Here is a 24,824-nt window from a genome sequence, read left to right on the forward strand (position 1 = left end):
ATTTGAGAGTACAGCAATAAAGCAGTTTCTGCAGGATGGCCACTAGATAGTACAGGATGATCAAAATTAAAGTATCCTTGCTTAAAGCCTTGTGGAGCATCACCCAGTGATCCAAATACTGCAAAAATTTGCAGGATGATATTGTGCATCGTGCAAAAGCTGATATCTGAGAAGAAAAAAAAAATAGTAGTTTCAAAATTCACCACTAGTGGGCAATGTATGCCGTACCAAATATAGATATAGTAATTTTTCTATATGTGTAAGAATGAGAAAAGCAACACAAGCATAACTTTTATTATACATTCACAGGCTGTACTATTCAATGTGCTGCCCTTCCCCAGTATGCCAAAAACTGCATCCTTTGCACAATGTGTTGGTTGGGAATGATGTTGCACACAAACTGCATTATGCTGTCTTTGAGATGACAAGTTATCAAGATCAGGATGACCCCAACCAACCCTGTCTATGAGAAATCCCCAGAGCCAGAAGTTACAGGAGTAACAGATCAGGTGAACAAGGCAGCTATGCAGTGAGAAATGTACAGATGATCACTCTGGATTTCATGAAATGTTCTCAAAGAACCTCCTGTATGGATCAACTGGTGTGTGAAGGAGGCCCCATCCTGCACGAAAATGACTGTTCCATGCACAGGCACTGCTGTAGCTGTGGCAAAAACCTGAGTTGTGAATGTCCTCAAAGAAGAATGGTCCTATGATAAATTAAGCTATAAACCTGCACCAGACCGTAGATTTGGGTGAATGCAAAGAAATTTGTTGGATTGCATGAGAGTTTTGCATAACCCATAACTGACAGTTGTATTCACAACTCTGTTAAGGTGAAGGTTAGCCTCATCACTGCACAAAATCATCCACAGCCATGCAACATCCAACTCCATTCCAGAAAGGAATGTTAAAGCAAATGCCAGTCGACTTTCAAACTCCTGTGGACACAACTACTGTGTCAGGATTATCTTGAATAGAGAGAAATGCAGAATCTTTTGTAGAATTTTCCAGACAGCTGCATAAGGCACATCCATGTGTCTTAATACAGTACAAGTGCACTGCAAGAACCAACGTCATTATTCATGGCCTCTTCCATAACACAGTAGCAACTCCATTCACTTGTTATGAACTGACAACTCGTCGACAATTGTTGAGGCGACAAAATTCATGGAGTGCAGCAACATCATTGCAATTGTTTAGGAAGTACAGCTTCACGAGCAAAGAACATTGGGATAAGGTTAATGGCATCACTGGTTGTTAATACTGTGGACAGTATTAACAACCAGAATGAAGGGAAAAATCCTGTGTCCATCATTTTAAACCCTCCTGACACCTGTTCAGTTGCATAATATGCAGATTCCATGCATTTGGTGTTTATGAAGCCCCTGGTGGTGAATTGTGGAACTACTTTTTTTTTTACCTCAGATATCACTTCCACATGATGCACAATGTATTCCTGCAACTCTGTAATAAATTACAAGTCAACAAACACATTCATTGGTGGTGACTTTAATGCCAAAATAGGATGTGGTAAAGAAAACGAAAAGTTTATAGGACCACATGGCCTGGGAGAAAGAAATAGAAGAGGAGAGAGATTAGCTGAATTTGCTGCAGCCAAACAACTCTTTATAATGAACACACTTTTTTCAACAAATGTCCAGGAAGAAGATGGACTTGGCAATCACTGAATGGAGACACAAAAAATGAGATTGACTACATTTTAACAGACTGTAAAAGACTGGTACAAAATGTTGGTACAATAGGCGAAACACATACTTCAACATAGATTCTGACCAGATTCCTCAGAGCCATTATAAGAATAGACCACAAAAAAGAACAACATATCAGGGCAACATCAAACCACAAAAGACAACCCAAACAAATAACTACCACAAGTTCAGGAAGTACATAGAAAAGACTGAATGGACTATTAAGAACTGTTGACTTTATTAATAAATTCAACGAGTGCAAGAAAAAATCAGAAATTCCTGTGAAACAAAAGAAAAGAGAACGACTCTCATCTCAAACTATAGAACTACTGAAAAAGAGAAAAGAAGTGAAGAAAATTTTCTAGAATACAAAATTATCTGTAAGTTACTAAGGAAAAGAATTCCAGAAGACTACAAAGTTTTCAGGATACAAAAACTAAGAGAAGCAGTGCAGGCAAAAACCAGCCTGAAAAAAATAGAGAAAGACTTAAATTTTAAACAATCAATTCCATCTGCTTTACAGGATCAAAATAGAAAAAGGATAGAAGAAATTATGCAGAATTTTTATAATGATCTCTATGCAACTAAGTGCCAAGTTTCAGAACCTATCATTCCAAAACCAAGCAATATACCAGATGTACTTCCGGAAGAAATAGAACATGCCCTTAAGAAAATGAGTAAAGGTAAAGCCTCAGGACTTGATCATGTTAAGGCTGAAGAAATCCAACAAGGTGGACCAATTATTTTCAAAGCCTTGGCTACCAGATTCACATGGTACTTCAAAGAAAGAAAGATTCCAGAGAATGGAAAACCTCAAAAACCTATTTTTTGAATAGAAAACCTTCTATTCAAAAAAGGGAACAAGGAAGACATAAAAAACTATCGTCCAATCTGTTCTACTCTCTCACATATATAAAATCATGAACAGAGTAATACTGAACAGAATCCAAACCACTCTCGAAGGCAACTCCAGTAGACAGCAGGCAGGATTCAGAAGAGGTTTCTCCACAATAGATCATATCCAGGTCATTTTTCACAACTAACAGAAAAATGCAGAGAATACCAAATCTCTCTTTGTTAATTTCTTTTACTGAAAATAAATGTGGATCCTACTTTCATCCACATGATAAAAGAAATTAACAAAAATCAGACTACACAAATAACCCTATTTGATCAACCTATAAATATAGATATAAAGAGAGGGGTCTGTCAAGTCGATGTGATCTCCCCAAATCGATTTACCAGCACTTTAGAATACATTCTGAAAAAAATAGACCTAAATGGAGGAATAAGCATTGATGGTGAAAAACTACAAATCCTTATGTTTGCCGATGATCTAGTACTGATATCCCACAACCCAAAAGATCTAGAAAAAATGGGTAAAAAAATATATACAAACAGCAGTAAGATAGGCTTAGAAATGAATCTAGAAAAAACCAAATGGATCAAAAACATCTATACAAGTGATAATCACCTATGTATTGATAATAACCCTATAGAACAAGTTGACTCCTACAATTACTTAGGACAAACAATAAAAACGAATAATGATTTATCTGAAGAACTAGCAAAAAGAAAGAAAGCTGCATGGCTATCATTCAACAGACTAAATGAAACACTTACTGATCCAAATCTTGACATCTCTGCAAAGGCAGAACTATTTAATAGTGACATTCTTCCATCACTCACATATGGATCAGAAACATGGAACACGACAAGAAAAGAAGAAGAAACTCTCAGAATAACTCAGCATGCAATAGAACACAGGAGTTGTAACATCAGCAAAATGGAACATGTTAGAAACACGGAACTAAGAAAGAGATCAGGCATAAAAGATGTGGTAACTGCAGTATATGAAAGCAAGATGAGATGGGCAGGTCACATCGCCAGACTCAGGGATAACAGATGGACATATAGAATACTCAACTGGCAGCCAAGAATAAAGAGAAAAGCAGGAAGACCACTTACAAGATGGGAAGCTCCACTAGTGAAAATCTATGGGTATAACATGGAAGAGAGAGACTCAAGATCGTTGGAGGCATCTTTGTGACCTGCACTCATGGAGAAATCCTGAGTGAAACACAGGTCACTAAGATCAGAAGAGATTGGCACTAAGATCCAAAGAAAATCCTAGGGAATTTTTTAGCTATGTGACCAGTAGGAGGAGAAATGATTGTGGAAGAATGACATTGTGGGATAAAAATGGGAATAGAGTGACTGATGCAGAGGACATAGTGGAGTTGTTCAATGAGCACTTTAGTGGAGTATTTCATCCTGGAGAAGAAGGTTTTAATACAAGAGGGATAGGGCAGGTTCAGGGTTTAGAGGTGCAAGAGGAGAGAGTGTTCCAAATACTGAGTACTATGGATGTCAGTAAAGCTGTAGGACCTGATGGTATTTCACCACGAGTTGTGAGAGAATGAGCTAAAGAACTGACAGCTCCGTTGACCTGGTTCTTCATAAAAGTCTGGATGTGGGAAAGGCACCCAAGGAATGGAAGGAAGGTAAGATAATGCCATTGCATAAGGGCGGTAGCACAGTCATCAGTAGTTGTTAAGGTCTTGGAAAAATTAGTGAGGGACAATATACAGCGTTGGGTAGACGAGGCCAATGTTATCTGTGAGAATCAACATGGATTTGTTAAGGGGTACTCTTGCTTTAGTAATATGATTGCCTTGTATAATAAAGTGACAAGAGCAGTTGATAAGGGAAAGGCATATACTGCCATTTTTTTTGGATTTTGCAAAGGTATTTGACAGGCTGCCATATGATAAGCTGATAATTAAGTTGCAGTACATCGGTTTAAATGTCAGGTTAGTTAACTGGATTCAGGATTGGCTGTCTGATAGGTATCAGAGAGTTGTGTATGGTTGGGCAATATCAAGGAAGCAGAAAGTTACAAGTGGGGTTCCACAGGGCTCAGTACTGGGACCTGTACTGTTCAACCTTTATATTAATGACATTGCCAAAAGATTGCAAGGGGATATTCAGTTATTTGCAGATGATGTGAAGCTGAGAAGGGTTATCAGTAATAGTGCAGATGTGGCAGCCCTGCAAGAAGATTTGAATAAACAAGGCAGATGGGCAAATGAATGGGGGTTTTTGGTTTAATGCAGCAAAATGTAAAGTCTTGAAGTTTGGGATCCATTGATGGGAGGTTGCATACTCCAGTACAGCTCCTCGATTGGAGGAAGTAGGAGAGACAAGAAATCTGTGAGTGATGATTGATAGAAAACTGAAATTCAGGGAGCATATTGCAAATGTGGTTAAAGTAACCCAGAGGATTGCTGCAATACTGAGAAGGACGCTGACCGGCAGAGATAAGAGTTATCATTCCGTTGTATGAGACCCTGATCAGACCACACTTGGACTATTGTTCTCAAATTTGGTCCCCAGGATTTGAAGAGGATAAATTAACTGTCGTACAGAGACAGATAACAAAGATGGTTTCAGGACTGTATACAATATCAGTTATGAGGATCAGCTGAGGGAATGTGGACTGCAGAGTTTGGTGGATAGAAGAAGGAGAAGTGATATGATTGAAATTGAGAGGCAGGGTAGACAGTGAAGAGTTCTTCTGCTTGGTGGAACAGCGGGAAGGAGCGATGACAAGAAGCCATCCCTGGAAGTTACGAAAGGAAGCTGAGAGCAAGAGGATGAGGAGTGGTTTCTTTATGTGGAGGGTGGTTGAACCGTGGAATACACTGCCTGAGAGAGTGGTGAGAGCAAGAATGGTCAATGAGTTCAAGGAGTGGTATGATAGACTTTGTGTTTCCTAAGAAAGACCTCCCACGATGAGTCTCTCGACTCCATGGAGGCCTGAATAATAATAATAATTCAGCAGACCTTCTCACGAACCTTACCAACCTTTTGGGACAAAAGCCATGGAAATTTGGAGAAACCAATGTGTTCACTCAACATTTCAAAGCAATTTGATTGTGTCCAGCATCAAGGCCTATTAAAACAAGCTACCAGCTTATAGTTTCCCTTCTGCCAGCTTCCAGTCTAGTTGTTCATTGCATGTAATGATGGATAGCTTCCTCTCATTGGATTTCTTTATCAATGCTGGAGTACCCCAGGGTTCTGTGCTCTCACCTACACTCTTCCTCCTTTATATCAATGACCTTCTCTCTTCGACTTCAAATCCTATTCACAGCTTTGCTGATGAATGGTACTCTTTATTCCACTTCTTCAGTCAAGTAGCCCTGCAGCATTTAAATGATTGAAGTCTCAAGTTCTTTTATAACCAATGACGAATGCTGATCTCCTCACCATTCTAAACTGGGTTGAAAACAGTGAACTTCAATGCTATAAAAATCTAGGTCTGTCTTATTACCCACAAGAAGGATCCTACTTCACTCCCACTTTTGATAATGTTTTGATAGACGAGCAGTTTCCTCTTCTTTCGCTGAATGTCACATTCAGCATATCCTGGCACAAACATATTACATTAATAGCCTCCTCAGTGTCTACAAACTTGTTATTTTTTGTTCAAAACAGTACTTCTCTCCTTCTCAAATCTTAACACTTTGTAAGTCCCAGATCAGCCCAACCTTGGAATACTATTCTCAGATTTGGGAATGTTCACCAAAAACGTCCAAGAATTCTTGATGATACACAGAAAAAAGCAATTCACTCAGAAGGTGACTCCTCTCTCTCACATAAACACATTCCCTTCAGGCTCTTTCCCCATAGATGCTCTGTTCCTGTATTGAGTCTTTTCTATAGGTACTTTCATGAGCATTGCTCTGCTGAACCAACCACTACCATTTTCCTCCAATTTCTCCTTTAATCATGTACGAACTAGAGTAGCCGCTGGCTAACACCATACACCTTTCAACTCCAAATATACTAAATGAATTCCTCATCATCTTTATTCCACTGATCTCAATTATCTGGAACATATTAATCGATTACTTTTTCTCTTTAACGACTTGCTTGCAAATGGATTGTTGTGTTATTGGTCTTGTGTGGGATCACTAAAAACATTTTATCGAACTTCCATAATTTAAGAATATTTAAAAACTACTGATTTTTCAAGGGAAACCTAGGTAATTCAGAAAGTGAGAAGAAATAATTTACACAATGATTAGGCTTCCCATATTTCCTTGAGACAAAAACGGGACAGGGGTTGGGGTTATGTAATATTCTGTACTCATGAAAAGATAAGATGATAAAAAACTTTTACTTTGCCCAATATGTATGGTGATAAAACATTGGTAATTATTGCTTCTGATTTGGTACATGCTGAAGAAAATTTTGGTTCATAAATTTTATTGATCAATGTCGACAAGCTGTCATTTGCACGAAAACTTTGGCCATGACCCATAGTATGATAAGCAACAAGAGCTTCACTTGCTGCAATTTTATCACTTTCGCAATCACCATCACGTCTCACCATAAACGAGCTAATGTTTTTTTTTTTTTTAACTGAAGCTACAGTAGAGTGTTTTCAGCATCCTTATGTTTCTGGCTACGTAGATGTTGGTTGATATCGCTTCTGTCTCCATAAGCAACGGAAAAATGGAATGTTGGCATACCACTTTTGTTCCATCACTACACAGCTTGTCCAGTTTCATAAATCTGAATTCTTTCTGAAGATCCTCATTAAAACTGCAGTTTCACCTCTTTGACATTGCAAGGATAGACTTAAAGCTTTAAAAAAAAATACCAAATTTAACTGCATTGAATAAGAAAGCCACCAGTAGCATACAGGCAAAACAAGAACTAACGCTATAGCAGAACAGACGCCGCGTCTGAGTCGCGCAAATGTTGCCAACATGTATTTATTAATTTTTCTGAATAAATCACTGCAGATATCGATATTTAGTATCGAACAATGCGACTCCATGGTTATACAAATTACTCCATGATATTGATATATGATTATAGGTTATGAATAATAATTTATGATTGACCAATATTAGAGTATATTTATAGGTTTTATTAAAAACGGGACAAAATTGACATTTTTATTAAAACAACGGGATGGCCGGGAAATATGAAAAAAAAGGTAAGTATGGTCAACCTAACAATGATCTAACTGTGCTCTGAACTGATTTTTTTAATGTGACTTTCACCTACAAAAGGTTATAAACCTATAGTCCAAAAAAAAATCCCTCCTTAACTCAGTTAAGGAGGGGTTTTTTTTAATTTTTTTGCACAGTATGGCAAAAAAAAATAAATAAAAAAGTACTGAATAACTACAATGATATATAATGGAGTAAACAGGTTTATTAACAAAGAAATATATGTTTACACCTGATGATATGTACATCCAAAACTATCGATGGTAGATTACGTACTCGAAATGGACACCTGGTCTTTCAAGACAGGTTTTGTCTTGAAAGACCAGGTTTGATGAACTGCTCACAAACATATCATAGACTTGGCCTATTTACTCTATTAACTCCATATGAATGAAAATAATGCTGAACAATAAATGTCTTTTCTTCCAATGTAAACACCATTACTACAGCTAAATGTAATAGTGCAGACTCTACGTATGCTCTTCTATTAATGTGCATGCAGTTGAACAGCATATTTCATACTATTCTGAACGGGGTGTCAAAGTTCAGTAGTTTTTAGTTATTTTTTATATAATCCAGAAATCCTGCTCTAGGGACAAACATTGAACTTTCCCAAGTCACTACAAGCCTCTAATAAACAAAGCATTAGCTGCATATCAGGCAGTACCCTTTTTACGTCCGACAATGAAATTATTTTCATTGTCTGGTGTGATGACTCAGAAACTAGGCCAGCATAGTTAGAATTCAGCTTAGTAATTGGCATGTGAAAATGATAGTTATGCACTTCCTCCAATACTAGATAACATTAGAAAATGCTTAAGATGTCATTTTTCACTCTATATATCTGCAAAAACATATAATTCACTAGTTAAAACATTAATCACTTTGGCAAAAATCAAATTTAAATTTTTAATATATTTTTATATAAATAAAATAGGTATAAAACATTTATTAATAATACAAGATAACCATCAAATAAATACTTCATGCGCTGCTCAGATCATACTCTGTTACTGTCACAGAACGTTCTGTACAATGTTTGATAGCTGCGGATGTTTTCTCATGCGCATAGATATCTATGTGAAATCGTCCCATTTGTAGTAAATAGTGCATTGTAGAATATAAGTGATATTTTCCATTCTCTGAAATCCAGACTTTTGGAGTTGGCAAAAAGAAAACTTAAGAGCATAACATTATTATTATTACTATTCAGGACCTCCGTGGGATCACAAGATTCATCATGGGAGGTCCACAGCAGACAACACAAAGTCTATCATACCACTCCTTAAACTTATTCATCCATCATGCTCTCACTACCCTTATCAGGCAATAAATTATTATTATGTGACACCTCCAGGAAGTCCAAAGACTCATCGAGGGAGAGTGTGCCAACAGCATCGAACGACTGATCCCCTTCCTACTACTAACTGCGCTTAACTTTTTGTGTGAGCCATTAGTAGCAGAGGCTCTACCAATCGACCAACTTTTGCTGGCTAATAAATTTTTATTTATTAGCCAGCATATAAATTATTTATTTATGACATAAATAAATCCGACTGTTCATTTCTCAAAAGTAGCAGGCAGTACCCTTTTAATCTTTTATTTAGAAAATTTTCTGTTACTATGTTTGCACTTACACATTAATATATCTGTACATGACATATGACAATAAACATATCTTGCATCCGTGCACAGAGAAACCAGACTGCTCATACTTCCAATGCATAAAATGTCCAGTCAAATTTTCTTAATACTGGCTCCTAACACTAAATACTGATATAGTTTGTAATGTTTGTATTAATATTTCAGCATGTATATATAACACAAGGATGGATCAAAACTGCTGAATGGTATATTCAACTATAGAGGTTTAAAAATGTCCCACCAAAGCTAGGCCTCAATATTGAGCTAAATATTGATCTGGTATCTATAATGTTTGTATTAATGTTTTCGCATGTACACTATATATAATACAAGGAGGGATCAAAACTGCTGATTGGTATACTCAACTATAAAGAGGTTCAAAATGCCCCACTAAAGCTAGGCCTACAACAGATGTGTATTGCTGGTAAATATTATTACAGTTATTTCCATGGATTTCAAGGACTCATCATGAAATGCCTACAATAATAATTATTGAAAGAATGCCTACTATGCCTCTCCTTCAAGTCCTTTACGGAAAAAAAAAACTGATCTATGATTCATCTCTGGAAATCCATTTAACACTGCAAGCAGAAAATCTGGTCTCCTTAACCCTTGTTAACCAACCACATTCTTACAGAACTTCCAGGGGTGACCCTGTCCAGTAATGTAATAGAAAATTTCTTTAGTATCTACTTGATAAATTTCTTTAGTAATTTAAGTTTCTATTATATCCCCTCTTTTTCTCTATCAGCTAAATTTTGTGACCCACAACTTTCCGTCTATCTGCATGGGGAGCATTCCAAAAACCATTCCCTCTTTTGGTCACTTGCCTCTGAATTCTCAGATGACCAAACGTGTGCATAATAATCAGATACTGCTGTATCAATTTCTTGCATATTTTTTTTTATTATTCTGATTCGTAACAAAGTGAGCAACTTTATATTTTGACAAACTGAACTGGAAGAAATTATTCTTTGCCAAAACTACATCCTTAGGTATACATCATCTTTATTAGCTCTCTCTCTGTTTAGCACCACTGGCAAACTACTGGATATTCTCTCTTGATTCATTCTCAATATTATTAATACAAAGAGCAGCCAAAGTAGAATGCATACACCACTGGTCACTTGCCTTCTCTCTTTGATTCAACTCAACTTCTTTACTTCAGTGATGCTCTTATCCATGTAATCAGCTTCATGTCCATCCCCATTGGCTCCAACTTATACAACATGGCTCCATGCAATACCCTGTCACAAAGTCTAGCAATATCATGTGTAGTATTTCTCTTATTCATCCAGATATCAGCTTACTGCAGAAAGTGAATAAATTAAGTGAACCTCCCCTTCACAAAGCCATACTATTTTCCCATAGAATATCATATTCCTATCCATCCATTCTTGAATTCTGCCCTTAACCAACTTTTCTAATACCTCAATTACCATCCTTGAAATAGTAACTAGTTCTATAACTAGCTACCTCTGCCTTAGCGCCTCCATTATGTAATGAGACTATCTTACCTTCTTTCCATTCCATTCCTTTGAGATGCTGGCAATGCTGAGATTAAGCAGCCTAGTTAAGAACACCGCCATTTCTCTTGCATATTACCATATCTCATCCAAACCCATGACTGTTTTCTCACTAAGATACTTTAATATCCTAAACACCTCCACAATTCATCTACCTCTGTTCTTGTCTCAATCCTTGTAATGTCAGTCACTGCATTATCTACACCTAAATGATACACACGTTCAGTCAGTGATTCAATTTTTTTTTTTTATTCTATTTACCATTCATTAAAGTTATCCTTTCATAATTATTTTTCCTATTTCTCATAAAGTAACTCTTTGGGATTTTATACAGCTAGCTTAGCTAATTTTCCCTCATCACTTTTCTTGCATGTGCTTGCATTACTCACAAGCCTGCTGATTACCTTTCTCCATACATAACCTCCATAACACTGTTTTTTGCAGTTCCTGCTTAATGATGCTACTTGTCCATTTAACTCCCACCTGATTTCTCCTCCTAATCCTGAGTATGCAATCTGATACTGCTTTCCCTAAACACCCATTGATCATTTCCATGAAGAAACATCCTTCCTTGCAGTTTCTTAAGCCATGTAGTATTAGTATATCCTTATCATCATCGGACCTCAGCGGAGTCCAAAGATTCATCATGACTGGTCTCACTATCACATAAAAGATTGTCATACTACACCTAAAATGCATTCACCATCTCCACACAGTCCCAAGCAATATATATATAAATCATCTGCCAATCTCCTTGCAAAAAATAAACTATTCCTCACATCCTTGCACACACACACACACACCATCTTTATAGAGCTTTGAGGGATAGCCTCTTGTCCTCCATCCTGTCTGTCTATCTGCCTGTCTCTCTCTCCAATCCATGAAAAATCTCAGCACATTAATTTGGTAATAACCCCTTACCAACTTATATGTCTCCATCATAGCCCCCCCCACCTTGCCTTCCTCCTAATATGCACTACTCTGTAAACTGCATCACATGAATTATTATGATTATTATTATTATTCAGGCCTCGATGGAGTCAAGAGACTCATTATGGGAGGTCCTTCTTAGGAAACACAAAGTATATCATACCACTCCTTGAACTCATTGACTGTTTTTGCTATCACCACTCAGTCAGGCAATGCATTCCTGATTACCGAATAGTTCAACCACCCTCCACACAAAGAAACCACTCCTCACCCTTTTGCTCACAGCTTCCTTTCGTAACTTCCAGGGATGGCCCCTTGTCATCGCTTCTTCTCGCTGTTCCACCAAACAAAAGAACTCCTCAATGTTTACCCTGTAACTGACTCTCAACAGTTTTAAAGTTTCAATCATATCACCTCTCCTCCTCCTATCCACCAAACTCTGCAGTCCACATTCCCTCAGCTGATCCTCTTAACTGATATTGTCCAGTCCTGAAACCATCTTTGTTATCTGCTTCTGTACCCTTTCCACAGTTAATTTATCCCCTTCAAATCCTGGGGACCAAATTTGAGAGCAATAGTCTAAATGTGATCTGATCAGGATCTTATACAACGGAATGATAACTCTTATTTCTGCAGGTCAGCATCCTCCTCAGTATTGCAGCAATCCTCTGGGCTACCTTCACCACCTTTGCAATATGCTCCCTGAATTTCAGTTTTCTATCAATCATCACTCGCAGATCTCTTGTCTCCCCCTACTTCCTCCAATCGAGGAGCTGTACTGGAGTATGCAGCCTCCCATTGATGGATCTCAAACTTCAAGACTTTACATTTTGCCGCATTAAACTGAAAACCCCCATTCATTTGCCCATCTGTCTAGTTAATTCAAATCCTCTTGCAGGGCTGCCACATCTGCACTATTACTGATAACCTTCCCAGCTTCATATCATCTGCAAACCAGAACAGTAAAGAGGGTATGAAGCACATGTGGCAAGTATCTAACTTGTGCCCCTTAACCCAAAAATGACAAAAAGTTTGAAAAATTTAAATATAACAAGTTAAATTTTATTAAATGCAATATGTTAAATACTTACTATTAATCCCATCAAAATGAGTTGCAGTGTGTTGCAGAATTTGTGTGTCTAAAGCGGTGTATTGCCCAAATTTAAAAATACAATATAAAATAGCGGACTTTTATATCTATTTATTTATTTTTAACATTTTTTACGTTTTGTGTCCCAAACCTAGTTGTGCCCGTGGCAAGCGCCTCTTTCGCCATGCTCTCGTTACGGCACTGCCGCAAACAACTGAATATCCCGTTGCAATCCACTGACAATGTCATTAATATAAAGGTTGAACAATACAAGTCCCAGTACTGAGCCCTGTGGAACCCCACTTCTAGCCTGATTCCTTGATATTGCCCCACCATACACAACTCTCTGATACCTATCAGACAGCCAATCCTGAATCCAGTTGACTAATCCGACATTTAAATCCATGTGCTGTAACTTAAATATCAGCTTATCATGTGGCACCCTGCTAAATGCCTGTGCAAAATCCAAAAAAAATGGCAGTATATGCCTTTTCCTCATCAACTGCTCTTGTCAATGAGCATTCCAGATATTGGGAAATCATCTCAGTCAATCATTTTTGGACTCTGTGTAATACCTCTTCATCATTTTGAAAATTAGGTGACCAAATCCATGCACTGTAATCTATATGCAACCTGATCAAAGCATACTTGAAGCATAACATACTTGTACATGTCAGTGTCCTCCACTTTGTTGCCTTTATGCTACATGCTGTACTCATGATTTTAGCATTGTGTTCCTGAAATTTTAGGAGCTTGTTCACCATCACCTCTGAATCCCTCATCTCTTCCACCTTTTCTAAGGTATCCCCCCAACAACTGTATACTCTACATCGCATCTTTTCTTCCCAAATAGTAAAACCTTACACTTTGCAACATTTACACTCTGCTCTACTCCTCGTAGTGCTTCAACTTTGCATTATCTCCAAGAAAACTACATATCACTGTTCAAACCTTCTCCAATATCATTAACATGCAAGTTAATGATATTGGAGTCCCAAAACAGACTCTTGGAGCATATAACTAATGACTTTTCTATTCTGGGTTATTGCTCCCCCCCCCCCACATATACAACTTGCCGATACCTATCAGACAGCAGCCAATCTCCAATCTAGTGCACATCAACTATCCAACTCAATCTATTTCAATTACCCGCTTCTCTTGTGATAATCTATCAAAGACCTTTGTAAAAACCTAAATATACCACTGTATATGCATTTTTCACTGGTTATACTAAATAAATTGCTAAAACATGACCTTCCTTCAGCAAATTCATGCTGCTCATTAAAGAAAATGCTGCTGTCAATCAATTTCTGAACCTTGGTCCTATCTAACCTCTCTAAAACTTTAACCACTAATCAAAACATAGAAAATGGCCTATAATTTGATACCTGACTAAGTCTAATCACCTCCCTTATAAAATGAAACAATTTTGCCCTTTTTTTAAACCTTTGAAATTTGGCTCAGTCTTGTTATCTCCTTGGAACATTCTCACAAAATATGCAGTGATACATCACCTGCAATGATCATTCTTTCTTCTACTGGTGAAATATTGAAAGAATTTCCTGTTTTGGAGGTATTTTTTTTTCTCCTCATTAGCTACTTATACTGTAATTTTGCTATCCTTACTTATATATGGCAGTTAATTTCTTCTGATAGCTTGGAAGGAGGGCAAGATTGTGCCGCTTCATAAAGGAGGTGATTGAACTCAAGCATCGAACTATAGGTCTATCTGTATGTCAGGTGTTATGGTTAAGTTGTTGGAGAAGCTTGTGAGAACTAGATCCAGAGTTGGGTTGATAACAATGGTATTATCTTTGATGGATAGCATGGATTTGCTAAAGGGAGGTCATGTTTTAGTAATCTACTTACTTATTACAATAAAGTGACTGCTTCCTTGGACAGAGGAAAAGGATACACAGTAATATACTTGGATTTCGCAAAGGCTTTTGATAGAGTACCTCATGATAGGTTGACAGTCACTCTAGAGCAGATGGGGTTGGATATTAGATTGGTGCATTGGATTGGAGACTGGCTATCTGATAGGTATCAACAAGTTGTGTATGGGGGAGCGATATTCAGGAAAAGGAAAGTCACTAGTGGAGTGCCTCAGGGGATGTTTTAGGTCCATTACTGTTTAACTTGTATATTAATGATATAGGTGAAGATTTTGATGGAGATATTTAGTTGTTTGCAGATGATGCAAAGTTGGGATGAACCATAAAGTGCAGTGAAGATGTTGTTGAAGTGAAGATGTTACAGGAAGACTTGAACAGATTGAGTGATTGGGCACGGAAATGGGGATGTGAATTCAATGTTGCAAAAGGTAAGGTTTTAAAATTTGGAAAATAAAGATGGGATGCAGAATTTATGCTTGGTGAGAATATATTGTTGGAGGTAGAGGAAATAAGAGATCTGGGGATGATAGTGGATAAGGATCTAAAATTTAGGGGACACATCATCAAAATTGTGAAGATAACACAAAGGCTTCTGGGAATGATGCGGAGGACACTGGACACTGACGTGTAGAAGTCAGGATTTTCTTGTTCTTGTAAAAGGCTTTGATTAGGCCACACATGGACTATTGTGCCCAGATTTGGTCACCGGGTTTTCAGAAGGATGAAGAGATGTTGGAAAGGGTCCAAAGGATACTGACTAAGGTAGTTTCTGACCTCTGGAATGTCGAGTAAGTATGAGGAAAGATTGAGAAGATGTAATCTGCAGAGTCTGGTGGACAGGAGGAAGAGGGGAGATATGACAGAGACCTACAAGTTGGTAAGGGGTTGTTATAGGATTAATGCTGGAGAAGTTTTACAGAGAATAGTGGGAGATCGAGGGAGAACCAGAGGTCATCCCTGGAAACTGTATAAAGAGGGTGTGAATAGGAGAATGAGAGGCAGGTTTTTTTTTGGTGCAGAGTTGTGAATGATTGGAATGCCTTGCCTGAGAATGTGGTGTCTGCAAAGACTTTGAATGTGTTTAAAACACGGTATGATGAGCTGTGTGTGTGTGTGTGTGTGTGTGTGTGTGTGTGTGTGTGTGTGTGTGTGTGTGTGTGTGTGTGTGTGTGTGTGAGTGCGTGAGATAAAAGGACCTCCTAGATGAGTCTTTGACTCCATGTGGTGTCTTGGAGTGGTAATAATAATAATAATAATACCTGATATGGGAAAGGAAAAAAAAAAAAAAAAAAAAAAAAACATCAGACCCATTCCCTATATCACATCATTTTTGTCACCAGATGTGTTATTATGTTACTTGTCATTATGCTTAAGGAGTTTGTTTTCTGAAGTAAGAAATGGTCTTTTGTGAATTATGAGCATGACTAGTATACCGAAGGGTAACAGATGGATTTCAGAGCTATTATATTTATGGAGGTGTTTCTTTTTTGATGTTAGTAAGAGTAATTTTTGTATTTTCGGTATGAAGACAATGTTACTGATTATACATTTTTTTTGAGTGGTTCTGATAGCAATATTTATGATATTGATATGGGAATTTTTCTCTGAAGGGGAATCACATGCCAAGCATGTTTAGTTGTGTATTTATGGTTCTTGGAATCAGAGTTTATAGTGTTGGCATAGATTTTTGTAGCCTCGCTTTCATTGATCTAATTTCTGATGATATTTTCTCTCGTCTGTTTTAAAGCTGATTTTTATTCATGTTTGCCGTGTTAGCTTCTGTTCCTTCCTTTTATGCATAGGTAGTATTGAGAATACCTGGTTAAGTGTATTTTGTTTGTGCTATTATATATATATATATATATATATATATATATATATATATATATTTATTTATATTAAGGATACCAAGTAATTTTATTAACTTGGTTTTTTTTACTCCTTCTACCAAGTAAGCAAAACAGTTAAGTTTGCGCCTGAACGTCATTCAAGTCTAAAAGGTAGTGCAACACTAGGGCAACTCGTTGTAAAGGTGGGTAAAGCTCTGATCACTATTCTTAGTATTTCCCATAATGTAAAAGACATCTCACTAAGAGATGTATACTGTTATACATTATGGGTGGGGGGGGTTCATTATCCAGACTGGTTTCAACCTTTTTTTTTAGGTCTCCTCAGTCAGTAGCTAGACCCTGAAATACCAAGGTGTTTTTTTTTTTTTTTTTTTTTTTTTTTTTTTTTTTTAACATTTCTGGCTAGATGGGTGAAGCAAAATTGCTTTTCATATTCCCCTTTGTCTTGTAATGGTAGGACTTTAAATGGAATGTTTGTGAGCTTTATGCTCGCCCATTGAGGGCAGTGAAGTTAGTTGTGTTCAGCTGAACTTAATATAGACTTTGGTCTTTTATATTTGTAGATTTCTTCTTCATTATATTCCGAGGCTTCCTTGATTAAAGGGTTTGGGTGGTTACTTGTCTTGGTAAAGAACTTCTCAGCTAGATTTTTGAGAAGGGAAGAGATATAAGGGATATTAACTTCTCTATGGATCTGGGTGTTTCTTATGTACCAGGGGGCATCCAGAATCATCCTCAGGCTCTTATTCTGTAATCTCTGAAGTTTTAGAATGTTTGAATTTGCGGTGTGGCTCCAAGCTGGGGATGCGTAAGTGATAACCGGTCTAATTGCCATCTTGTAGATTGTTAATTTTGTTTGCATATCCAGTTTACTTTTTCTGTTGATCATAGGGAAGAGCTGTGCTAAGACGTTGGATGTCTTAGAGGTAATGTAACTAATATGTTTGCTGAATAGGAGTTTACTATCAAGAATCACTCCAAGATATTTAACTTCAGTCTGCCATGGAATCTTTACTCCCAATAAATAAATATCCTCCATGGTGTGAATTTTCTTTCTAGTGAACAGTATGGCTGAGCTTTTCTGGGGGTTAACTTGGATCCTCCAGTCTGCCATCCATTTTTCTAAGGTGTGTATGCTATTTTGTAATCTTTTAGTTGCCAGTTTTGGGCTCAGTGATCTTGCCATCAGTGCAGTATCATCTGCATATAATGCAGTGAATGTTGTTCTTGGGTTCAGAGGGATGTCTGCTACATATATTGAAAACAGTAGAGGTGCCAGAAGAGATCCTTGAGGTACGCCTGCCGAGATCCTGCGTCTGGTCGAAACCGTTTCGCCTACCCTGACCTGCATGTATCTGTCTTTCAGGTAAGAATGTATTACCTTTATTAGCCTGACTGGAAAATTAAATTTTATCAGTTTGTAGAGAAGACCTTGATGCCATACTTTATCAAACGCCTTCTCTGCGTCGATGAAGATGGCAACTGTATTGAGTTTCCAGTTGAAACCTTTAGTAATGATTTCTACCAGCCGGTGCACTTGTTGGGATGTACTATGGGCCCTACGGAAGCCGAACTGTTCATTAGGCAAAATTCCTAACTTATCTGTTTCTGCTTGGAATCTTGAGAGGATCACTTTCTCTGTTATCTTTCCGAGGCAGGATAATAGGCTTATGGGTCTGTAGCTTTCAGGTAGGTGAGCATTTTTTCCTGGCTTCTTCAGTGGCATGATTGTGGCTGTTTTCCATGTAGAAGGGAAATGCTGGAATCTAAAGATGGCATTTGTAATGTTGACGAGATGGACTATGGCCTTTCCTGGAAGTAGTTTTATTATTCTATTAGTTATGCCTTCCGGTCCTGGGGCTTTTTTATTGTTTAGATGGGAGATGATATTTATCATTTCTGTTGGATTAGTAGGAGTGATAAGTTCTGAGTTGACATTGTTCTGTCTTAAGGTTGACCTAACATGACGATGAATCTTGTATATAAGGTTGATATTTAAATTAGTATACGATGGGTTGCACTGAGATTCTAGATTATCTACTATTGCCTCGGCTTTCTCTTCATCTTTGTGAACTGTTCCTTTCTTGGTTTGGATAGGGGGTATGAGTTGTTTTTTGGTGCGGATTGCTTTTAAGAATTTCCATACAGAATGATCATCAATGTTAATGTTGGTCAATTTGGTTTCCCATTGTTGGTTTCTGTGTTTTTGAAGAGCTTCTCGGACCTGCCTGTTTAGATTGTTCAATACTTTTTTATCTTGTGGGGCTCTGGTATTGTGGTATCTCTTCCTGGCTCTATTTTTTGCTCTGATTAGATCCATGATTTCTTCAGGGATTCGGTTAGTTGGGTTGAAGGCAGTGGATTGTCTGACTGATTCAATTGCTTTCTGAATTTGTATAGTTAAGTTATTTATTGCTGTGTCAATCTCTTCCTTTTTACTGATATTGGGTACCGGACCAATATGATCAGGAAGAACCTTGGCTAACTTGTCCCATGGTATGAATGTGTGCAGAGGAGAGAATTGATCTGATGAACCTAGATTAAGCACTATTGGACTGTGGTCAGAAGATAATTCGTTGACTGATTCCAATTTGTATTGGTATCTTAAATTTTTAAAGATGACAATGTCCAGCACATCCGAGCCACCCGAAGGGCTGAAATGGGTGGGCTCAGTAGGGCCGGTCACTACAATAGAGTTGAGCATTGCATAGTTGAAAAGTGTGTGACCTTTGGTATTAGTAGATGAGCTGTACCAAGATGTGTGTTTTGAGTTGAAATCTCCTGCTATTATTACGGAGTCATTTGGACTAAGTATGGAGTCCAGATCTGTTGTCAGCAGAGGAATGCTTGGAGGGTTATATGCAGCATAGATCTTGAGACTCCCGGCATTGAAGGTATGCACCTCCACACCAGTCACCTCCAGGTTTACTGTTTTGGGCTTGTCTATTGTGTTATGATTTAAATAACTCTTAATATATATGGCTGTGCCTCCGCCTCTTGTGCCAATTCTGTCGTTTCTATACATAGTATATCCACGGATTTTTGGGTTATTAGCTGGTCTTAGGTGTGTTTCACCAATCAAGATGATATCTGCACTGAGACGAGTTGAAAATTCTTTTAGTTCCAATATCTTGTTCATTAGTCCATTAGCGTTCCATGCTATTATCTTAAGAGCTTTTGGTTTGAATTTATTATTCATGACAGATGGCTGTTATAATGTTTTGAGTGCTTTGCAGGAATCTTTTTCTGGAAGATGTTGATGGGCATGTCTTGCTGAATTCTTGCAGCATAGTGGCAAGTGAGGCTGTTAAGACAGATGTTATGTTGGAGCATTCTAGCTCGGGAGATGTAGGAGGCTTAGTTCTTGCAGCTTCAGCATATGTTTTGTCCCTGGTTGTTCCTTCTTGTGAGGTAGAAGGCAAGGTGTTTCGGACTGGAAGACCATTTGTTTGGATGCTTGAAACATTGTTACGTGGCGGAGAAAGATTGACTTTTATTGTTCCTCGGTTTTTTGGATTGGAAAGGCATCCCTTATAGTTGGCGGGGTGAGGTCCTCTGCAGTTTGCACAGCATGCTGGAGTTGTGCGAGGTTTGGTGCAAGAGATGGTCTGGTGTCCCTCGCCGCACTTCAAGCACCTGTAGGCTGCCTTACATAATTTTTGAGCATGTCCAAATCTTTGGCATCTATGACACTGACCTGCAGATGCTCTTTTCCTTAGAGGCTCAGTTGTAATTTTGAGACCGCATACTACAGTCAGTTCATAGATCTGCTTTTGTGTGTTGTTTATTTCTACCAGCACCAAAGGCATTGGTCTTTTGTCTGCTCTGAGCATTCTGCTCACTTTAACTGGGGACAGGCCCTGTCTGGAGAGATCAGTGGACACTTCTTCAGGAGTGATACCTTCAGCTATCCCACGTAGAACAACTTTCAGGTTCTTTTCGCTAGGTAAAGTGAAGGTGTGGTATGGGACGCTAGCATTGTCCATAAATCTGGTCATCCGTCTGTAATCCGAGACAGTAGAGGGTTGTATTTTAACTCCTTCATCTGTATTTTTAGCCCATGAGAATGAGATATTTTGTTCTCTTAGGGCTGATGTGAAAGGGATCCCTTTTTCTTTATCCCTTAATATGACTGGTGGTATCTTTTCTTTAGGACCATTGAGTACTTCTATCCCTGTTGTTTTGGGTTCTTCCACACTGGTAGAGATTTTCCTCTTCTTTTTCACCAGTTGGAACTCTGTATCAGTTTCCAAGGAATGATAATTACTGTCTTGGGATGTGGCATCTTCCACACTTGGGGAGTGTGCTAAATCTGATTGCGTCTGAGTTGTGGGCTCTTCAATCATGTCAACCATATTATCCTCTGTGACAGCTGTGGGGGGGAATGTGTCAAAGAGCTTGACTTTTCCTGGCCAATTTTCACTCAGCAGCTTTCCCAGTCTGAGGAATTCAAAATAAACTTCTTCGAATTTGGCCTCATTCAGAAGTTTTGCCATGACAATATTTGGAAATGTGTTAAGTCAAGGATGGAGAAAGAGTAGAGATTGCTCTGGTGTTCCGAGCAGGTAAAAGTAATCCTGTGGACTTTTGAGGGTCCACTAGCAAATCCCGTAGACACCCTAAGGTGTCTACCAGCAATAAGATGTCGCGATATAAAATACAGCAATGCCGATACTAACGGCAGTAGGCCTAGCGTATCGCCCTTATAACTTCAATTGACTTACCTGGATGGAAAATAAATAAAGTGCCTGTTTATGGCAGTAAGCAATTAACTGAAATTACTGATGAATACGCATAAATCACTAAATCATAACCGTCAAATTCACAATTCACCATCAATAATACACGACACTAAACACTACCATGCGAGCCGCCAATACAGAGCCTTATCAACTTTACCTATACAAGTTGCTACAAGGTGCTTTTACTTTGAATAAGAAACTCTAGATGAGATAAAGATGTGAAAAGTTTTTTACCTTGGGAATAATATATATTAAGGATACCAAGTAATTTTATAAGCTTGGTTTTTTTTGCTCCTTCTCCCAAGTAAGCAAAACTTCTTGGGAGAAGGAGTAAAAAAAACCAAGCTTATAAAATTACTTGGTATCCTTAATATATATTATCCCCAAGGTAAAAAAACTTTTCACACACACACACACACATATATATATATATATAATTTCAAAAAAAAAAAATAATAATAATTGAGGGTTTTTTTTTTCTCCTCATTCAATGCTTATACTGTAATTTCGCTACCCCTTATATATGGCAGTTACTTTCTTCTGATTGCTGAGATGAAAAGAGAAGAAAAAAAAAAAAAAAAATCAAACCCAGAATCTGAAAAATGCTCACTAATGTTACTATGGGCATTTTTAAATAAAAGATCAAAATCGGTCACAGAACTTGGCCAGTTTTTGAAAATGGGACTCCCCCTCCGCCCCCCCCCCCCCAAAAAAATTAAATACCACCCAGTTGTTGGTTATAGAAGTCAGGGACAGCCAAGGAAAAGATGGAATGAGATCAGAACAGGTCACTGGGCCTAAATCCCTGAAAGGATGATGATGTAAAATTACTAAAGAGCCCTGGTTTTTTCGGTTCTTTTAAAATATTCTAAAAGGTAAGAAATGGATAGATAGCATTTTTTTCTTTTTTTTCCTTTAAGGATGAATATCTAGTCTGAACTTTTTTGCTATTCCGTGCATAGTGTTGTTTGGTAACGTGTTTCCAGTGACACTAGTCACATCACACTCTCACAATCTGTCACACTATTTTATTGGTTTTCTAAGTTATCGAGAGAATGAATTATTGTAGTGAGGGCAAAACTACAATAGCGAAACACAACTCCTTATTTCTTGAGGGAATCAAGCACTAATTGGCTACATAAAGAAGAATTCCTATCAAGAACTGTTTTACAAAATATGGGATGAATTACGCATCTCATAGTTCCAGTTAATCCTACATAATATAGTACATGATTACCTTGGTTGCACGTATTTCTGGTTCGGCACATGGTACAGGAACAACCGCTGCAGAAAACCACCTTAGATTATTCCGAATCTGAAAAATGCTCACTAATCTCACTATGGGCATTTTAAAATAAAAGATCATTGCTGCTGTTATTAACTGACGATAAATTATTACACCCTTGCTTAAACTAATTAAATGAGGGTCATTATAAAAATAAATAAATAAAATAATAATGAAATCTACACAGTAACGCTTCCTGAGGAAAGAGTTTCAAAACGAACAAATCGGTCACAGAACTTTGCCAGCAGTGCACAGCCTCTTAAAAAGATAATTATTATGTAACTTCTGAGTAAATAAATATTGCTCCCTCCGCCCTCCAACTATGCTTAATACGGCTGAACGATTTTTCCTTTCTTCCCGCATTAAAAACCACATTACAAAATTCACATATTTGTCACCCTAGAAATGTACTGTAACCTCTTTTGAAACAGACGGTACATTTTAACCCATTAATAATGAAATTAGTAATTAGAGAATAAAAAAGGATTATTTATTAAGTTTTTTTTTTAATTGAAACACTTGTACCAACTAGTTTCGGTCAAGTGCAACTGATAGATTCTCAGAGTTTATTTAAAAAAAAAAAAAAACAGAAATCTACAGAGTTGTTCAATGCTGAAAAAAATCATTACAGCAGAAATGGATAAATTCATCTTTAAAAAAAAAAGTATAAAGGCGCATGCCACGTGTAAACTTTCACCCGGTAAGACTGAAGATACGATTAGAAAAATTGAAATCTGCCATGTCAAAAGATCTTAATGACAGATTTCCCGATGTCATTTAATATAAGTTGTTGGTTTATGTTAAGAGACCCGTGTGAATGGATAACGGCTTCTCTGAGAAGGCTAAACAAACACGGATTTTGGAAATATCCAGTTGACTGTATGCAGTGGCGGCCCGTAGATAAGCACTGCGACATTGCAGCACCCCCAAGGAAAAAATTAAATTTTGTTTGTGTTTATAAATACAATAATAACAATGCTTACAACATTATATAAATGCAATACAACATATAAGCTGTAACCTTTAGGTTACAGCTTATATGTTGTAAGAAATATAAGCTGTAACCTAAAGGTTACAGCTTATATTTCTTATTACACTGACTGAATAGTTAATAAATGGAATTGATTAACGCTTTAGATTACGAAACAAATGCACTGCGATCTACGCCGATAATCGTTTGCGCTTGTCATTGCACGTTACATCATTCCCAACTGTAACTGCTCAAACGGCAGTATATCTTTAATATGGTTCCGCGCGTTATTATTTCTGAGAGATATGAAACGTTTGTTATTGGTGCGTGTGCGTGGTGAACTATTTTTTGTAAATCTTATTTTATTTTGTTAAAATAACATATAATTATTTATTTATTACAGATACAAGGCTGAATTATGACTAGTGTCACTGTTGAAAATATGAAAAGAATTATATTTTTTCAATTATCGTTGCAAAAAAACAAATCCACTGCGATCTAACGCTGATTTCGTTTGCGCTTTTCATTGCTATTGATATAGAAACTTTCATTATTGGTGTTTGTTGGTGGTGAGGATGAAATATTTTTAATAAAGCAATTTTTAATATGTAAATTTATATATATATTAATAAATTCGTTGCTGATTAGGGGGGAGGTTTTTTTTTATATTTTTTTTTTATATGCACTTTAAATTTTCACCGGCCACCACTGACTGTATGGCTAGTAGTTGAAGTATGATGGGCCAGACCAGGGGCGAATTCTCTATGCTAGCTATACTTGCTGCACAAGCTCATTAATTGAGAAAGAAGTAATATTTATTTGTCAATAAATGCATGCATTTATAAGCATTCCGTTTAAGCTTTTATTTTTGTAGACAGAAGACGTCTTAAACTTGTGTGGCAATAATTGAGCTTTGTGTTGTATTGAAGGCCGATGCTTGCTCGAATAGTCAAAGCTACCTTGGCTTGCTCGGTTGTCGGAGCTTCCAAGTCCTCACTGCAGCGCTGTAATTTCATGCGTGTGCATAGCCATTTCTGCTCCCTTCATGTCGTCTCACTCTATTGCTTAAGCACAGGTCATACACAGTCAACGTAGCTATAGCCAGTGAGCTTCAGCCAACTTTTACAAGTGTGCGTGTTGCTTGGGAAAATT

General features: G+C 37.5%; 1 protein-coding gene across 1 annotated transcript in view; it reads right to left on the reverse strand.

Annotated features, from left to right (window-relative positions):
• The window catches only part of Aldh (Aldehyde dehydrogenase), a 282,929-nt gene extending 259,289 nt beyond the window's left edge, over positions 1 to 23,640 (reverse strand). Inside the window, exon 1 of the mRNA XM_090390950.1 lies at positions 22,655 to 23,640. Coding sequence (XP_090247076.1) covers positions 22,655 to 22,783 — 129 coding nt within the window. The 5' untranslated portion in view covers positions 22,784 to 23,640. The remainder of the gene's footprint in view (positions 1 to 22,654) is intronic.
• Positions 23,641 to 24,824: the final 1,184 nt, after the last annotated feature.

Source organism: Typopeltis vanoorti, chromosome 3, assembly GCF_054136105.1.
Source record: "Typopeltis vanoorti isolate ZY-2024b chromosome 3, IOZ_Tvanoo_1.0, whole genome shotgun sequence".
NCBI classification, from domain to species: Eukaryota; Metazoa; Arthropoda; class Arachnida; order Uropygi; family Thelyphonidae; genus Typopeltis; species Typopeltis vanoorti.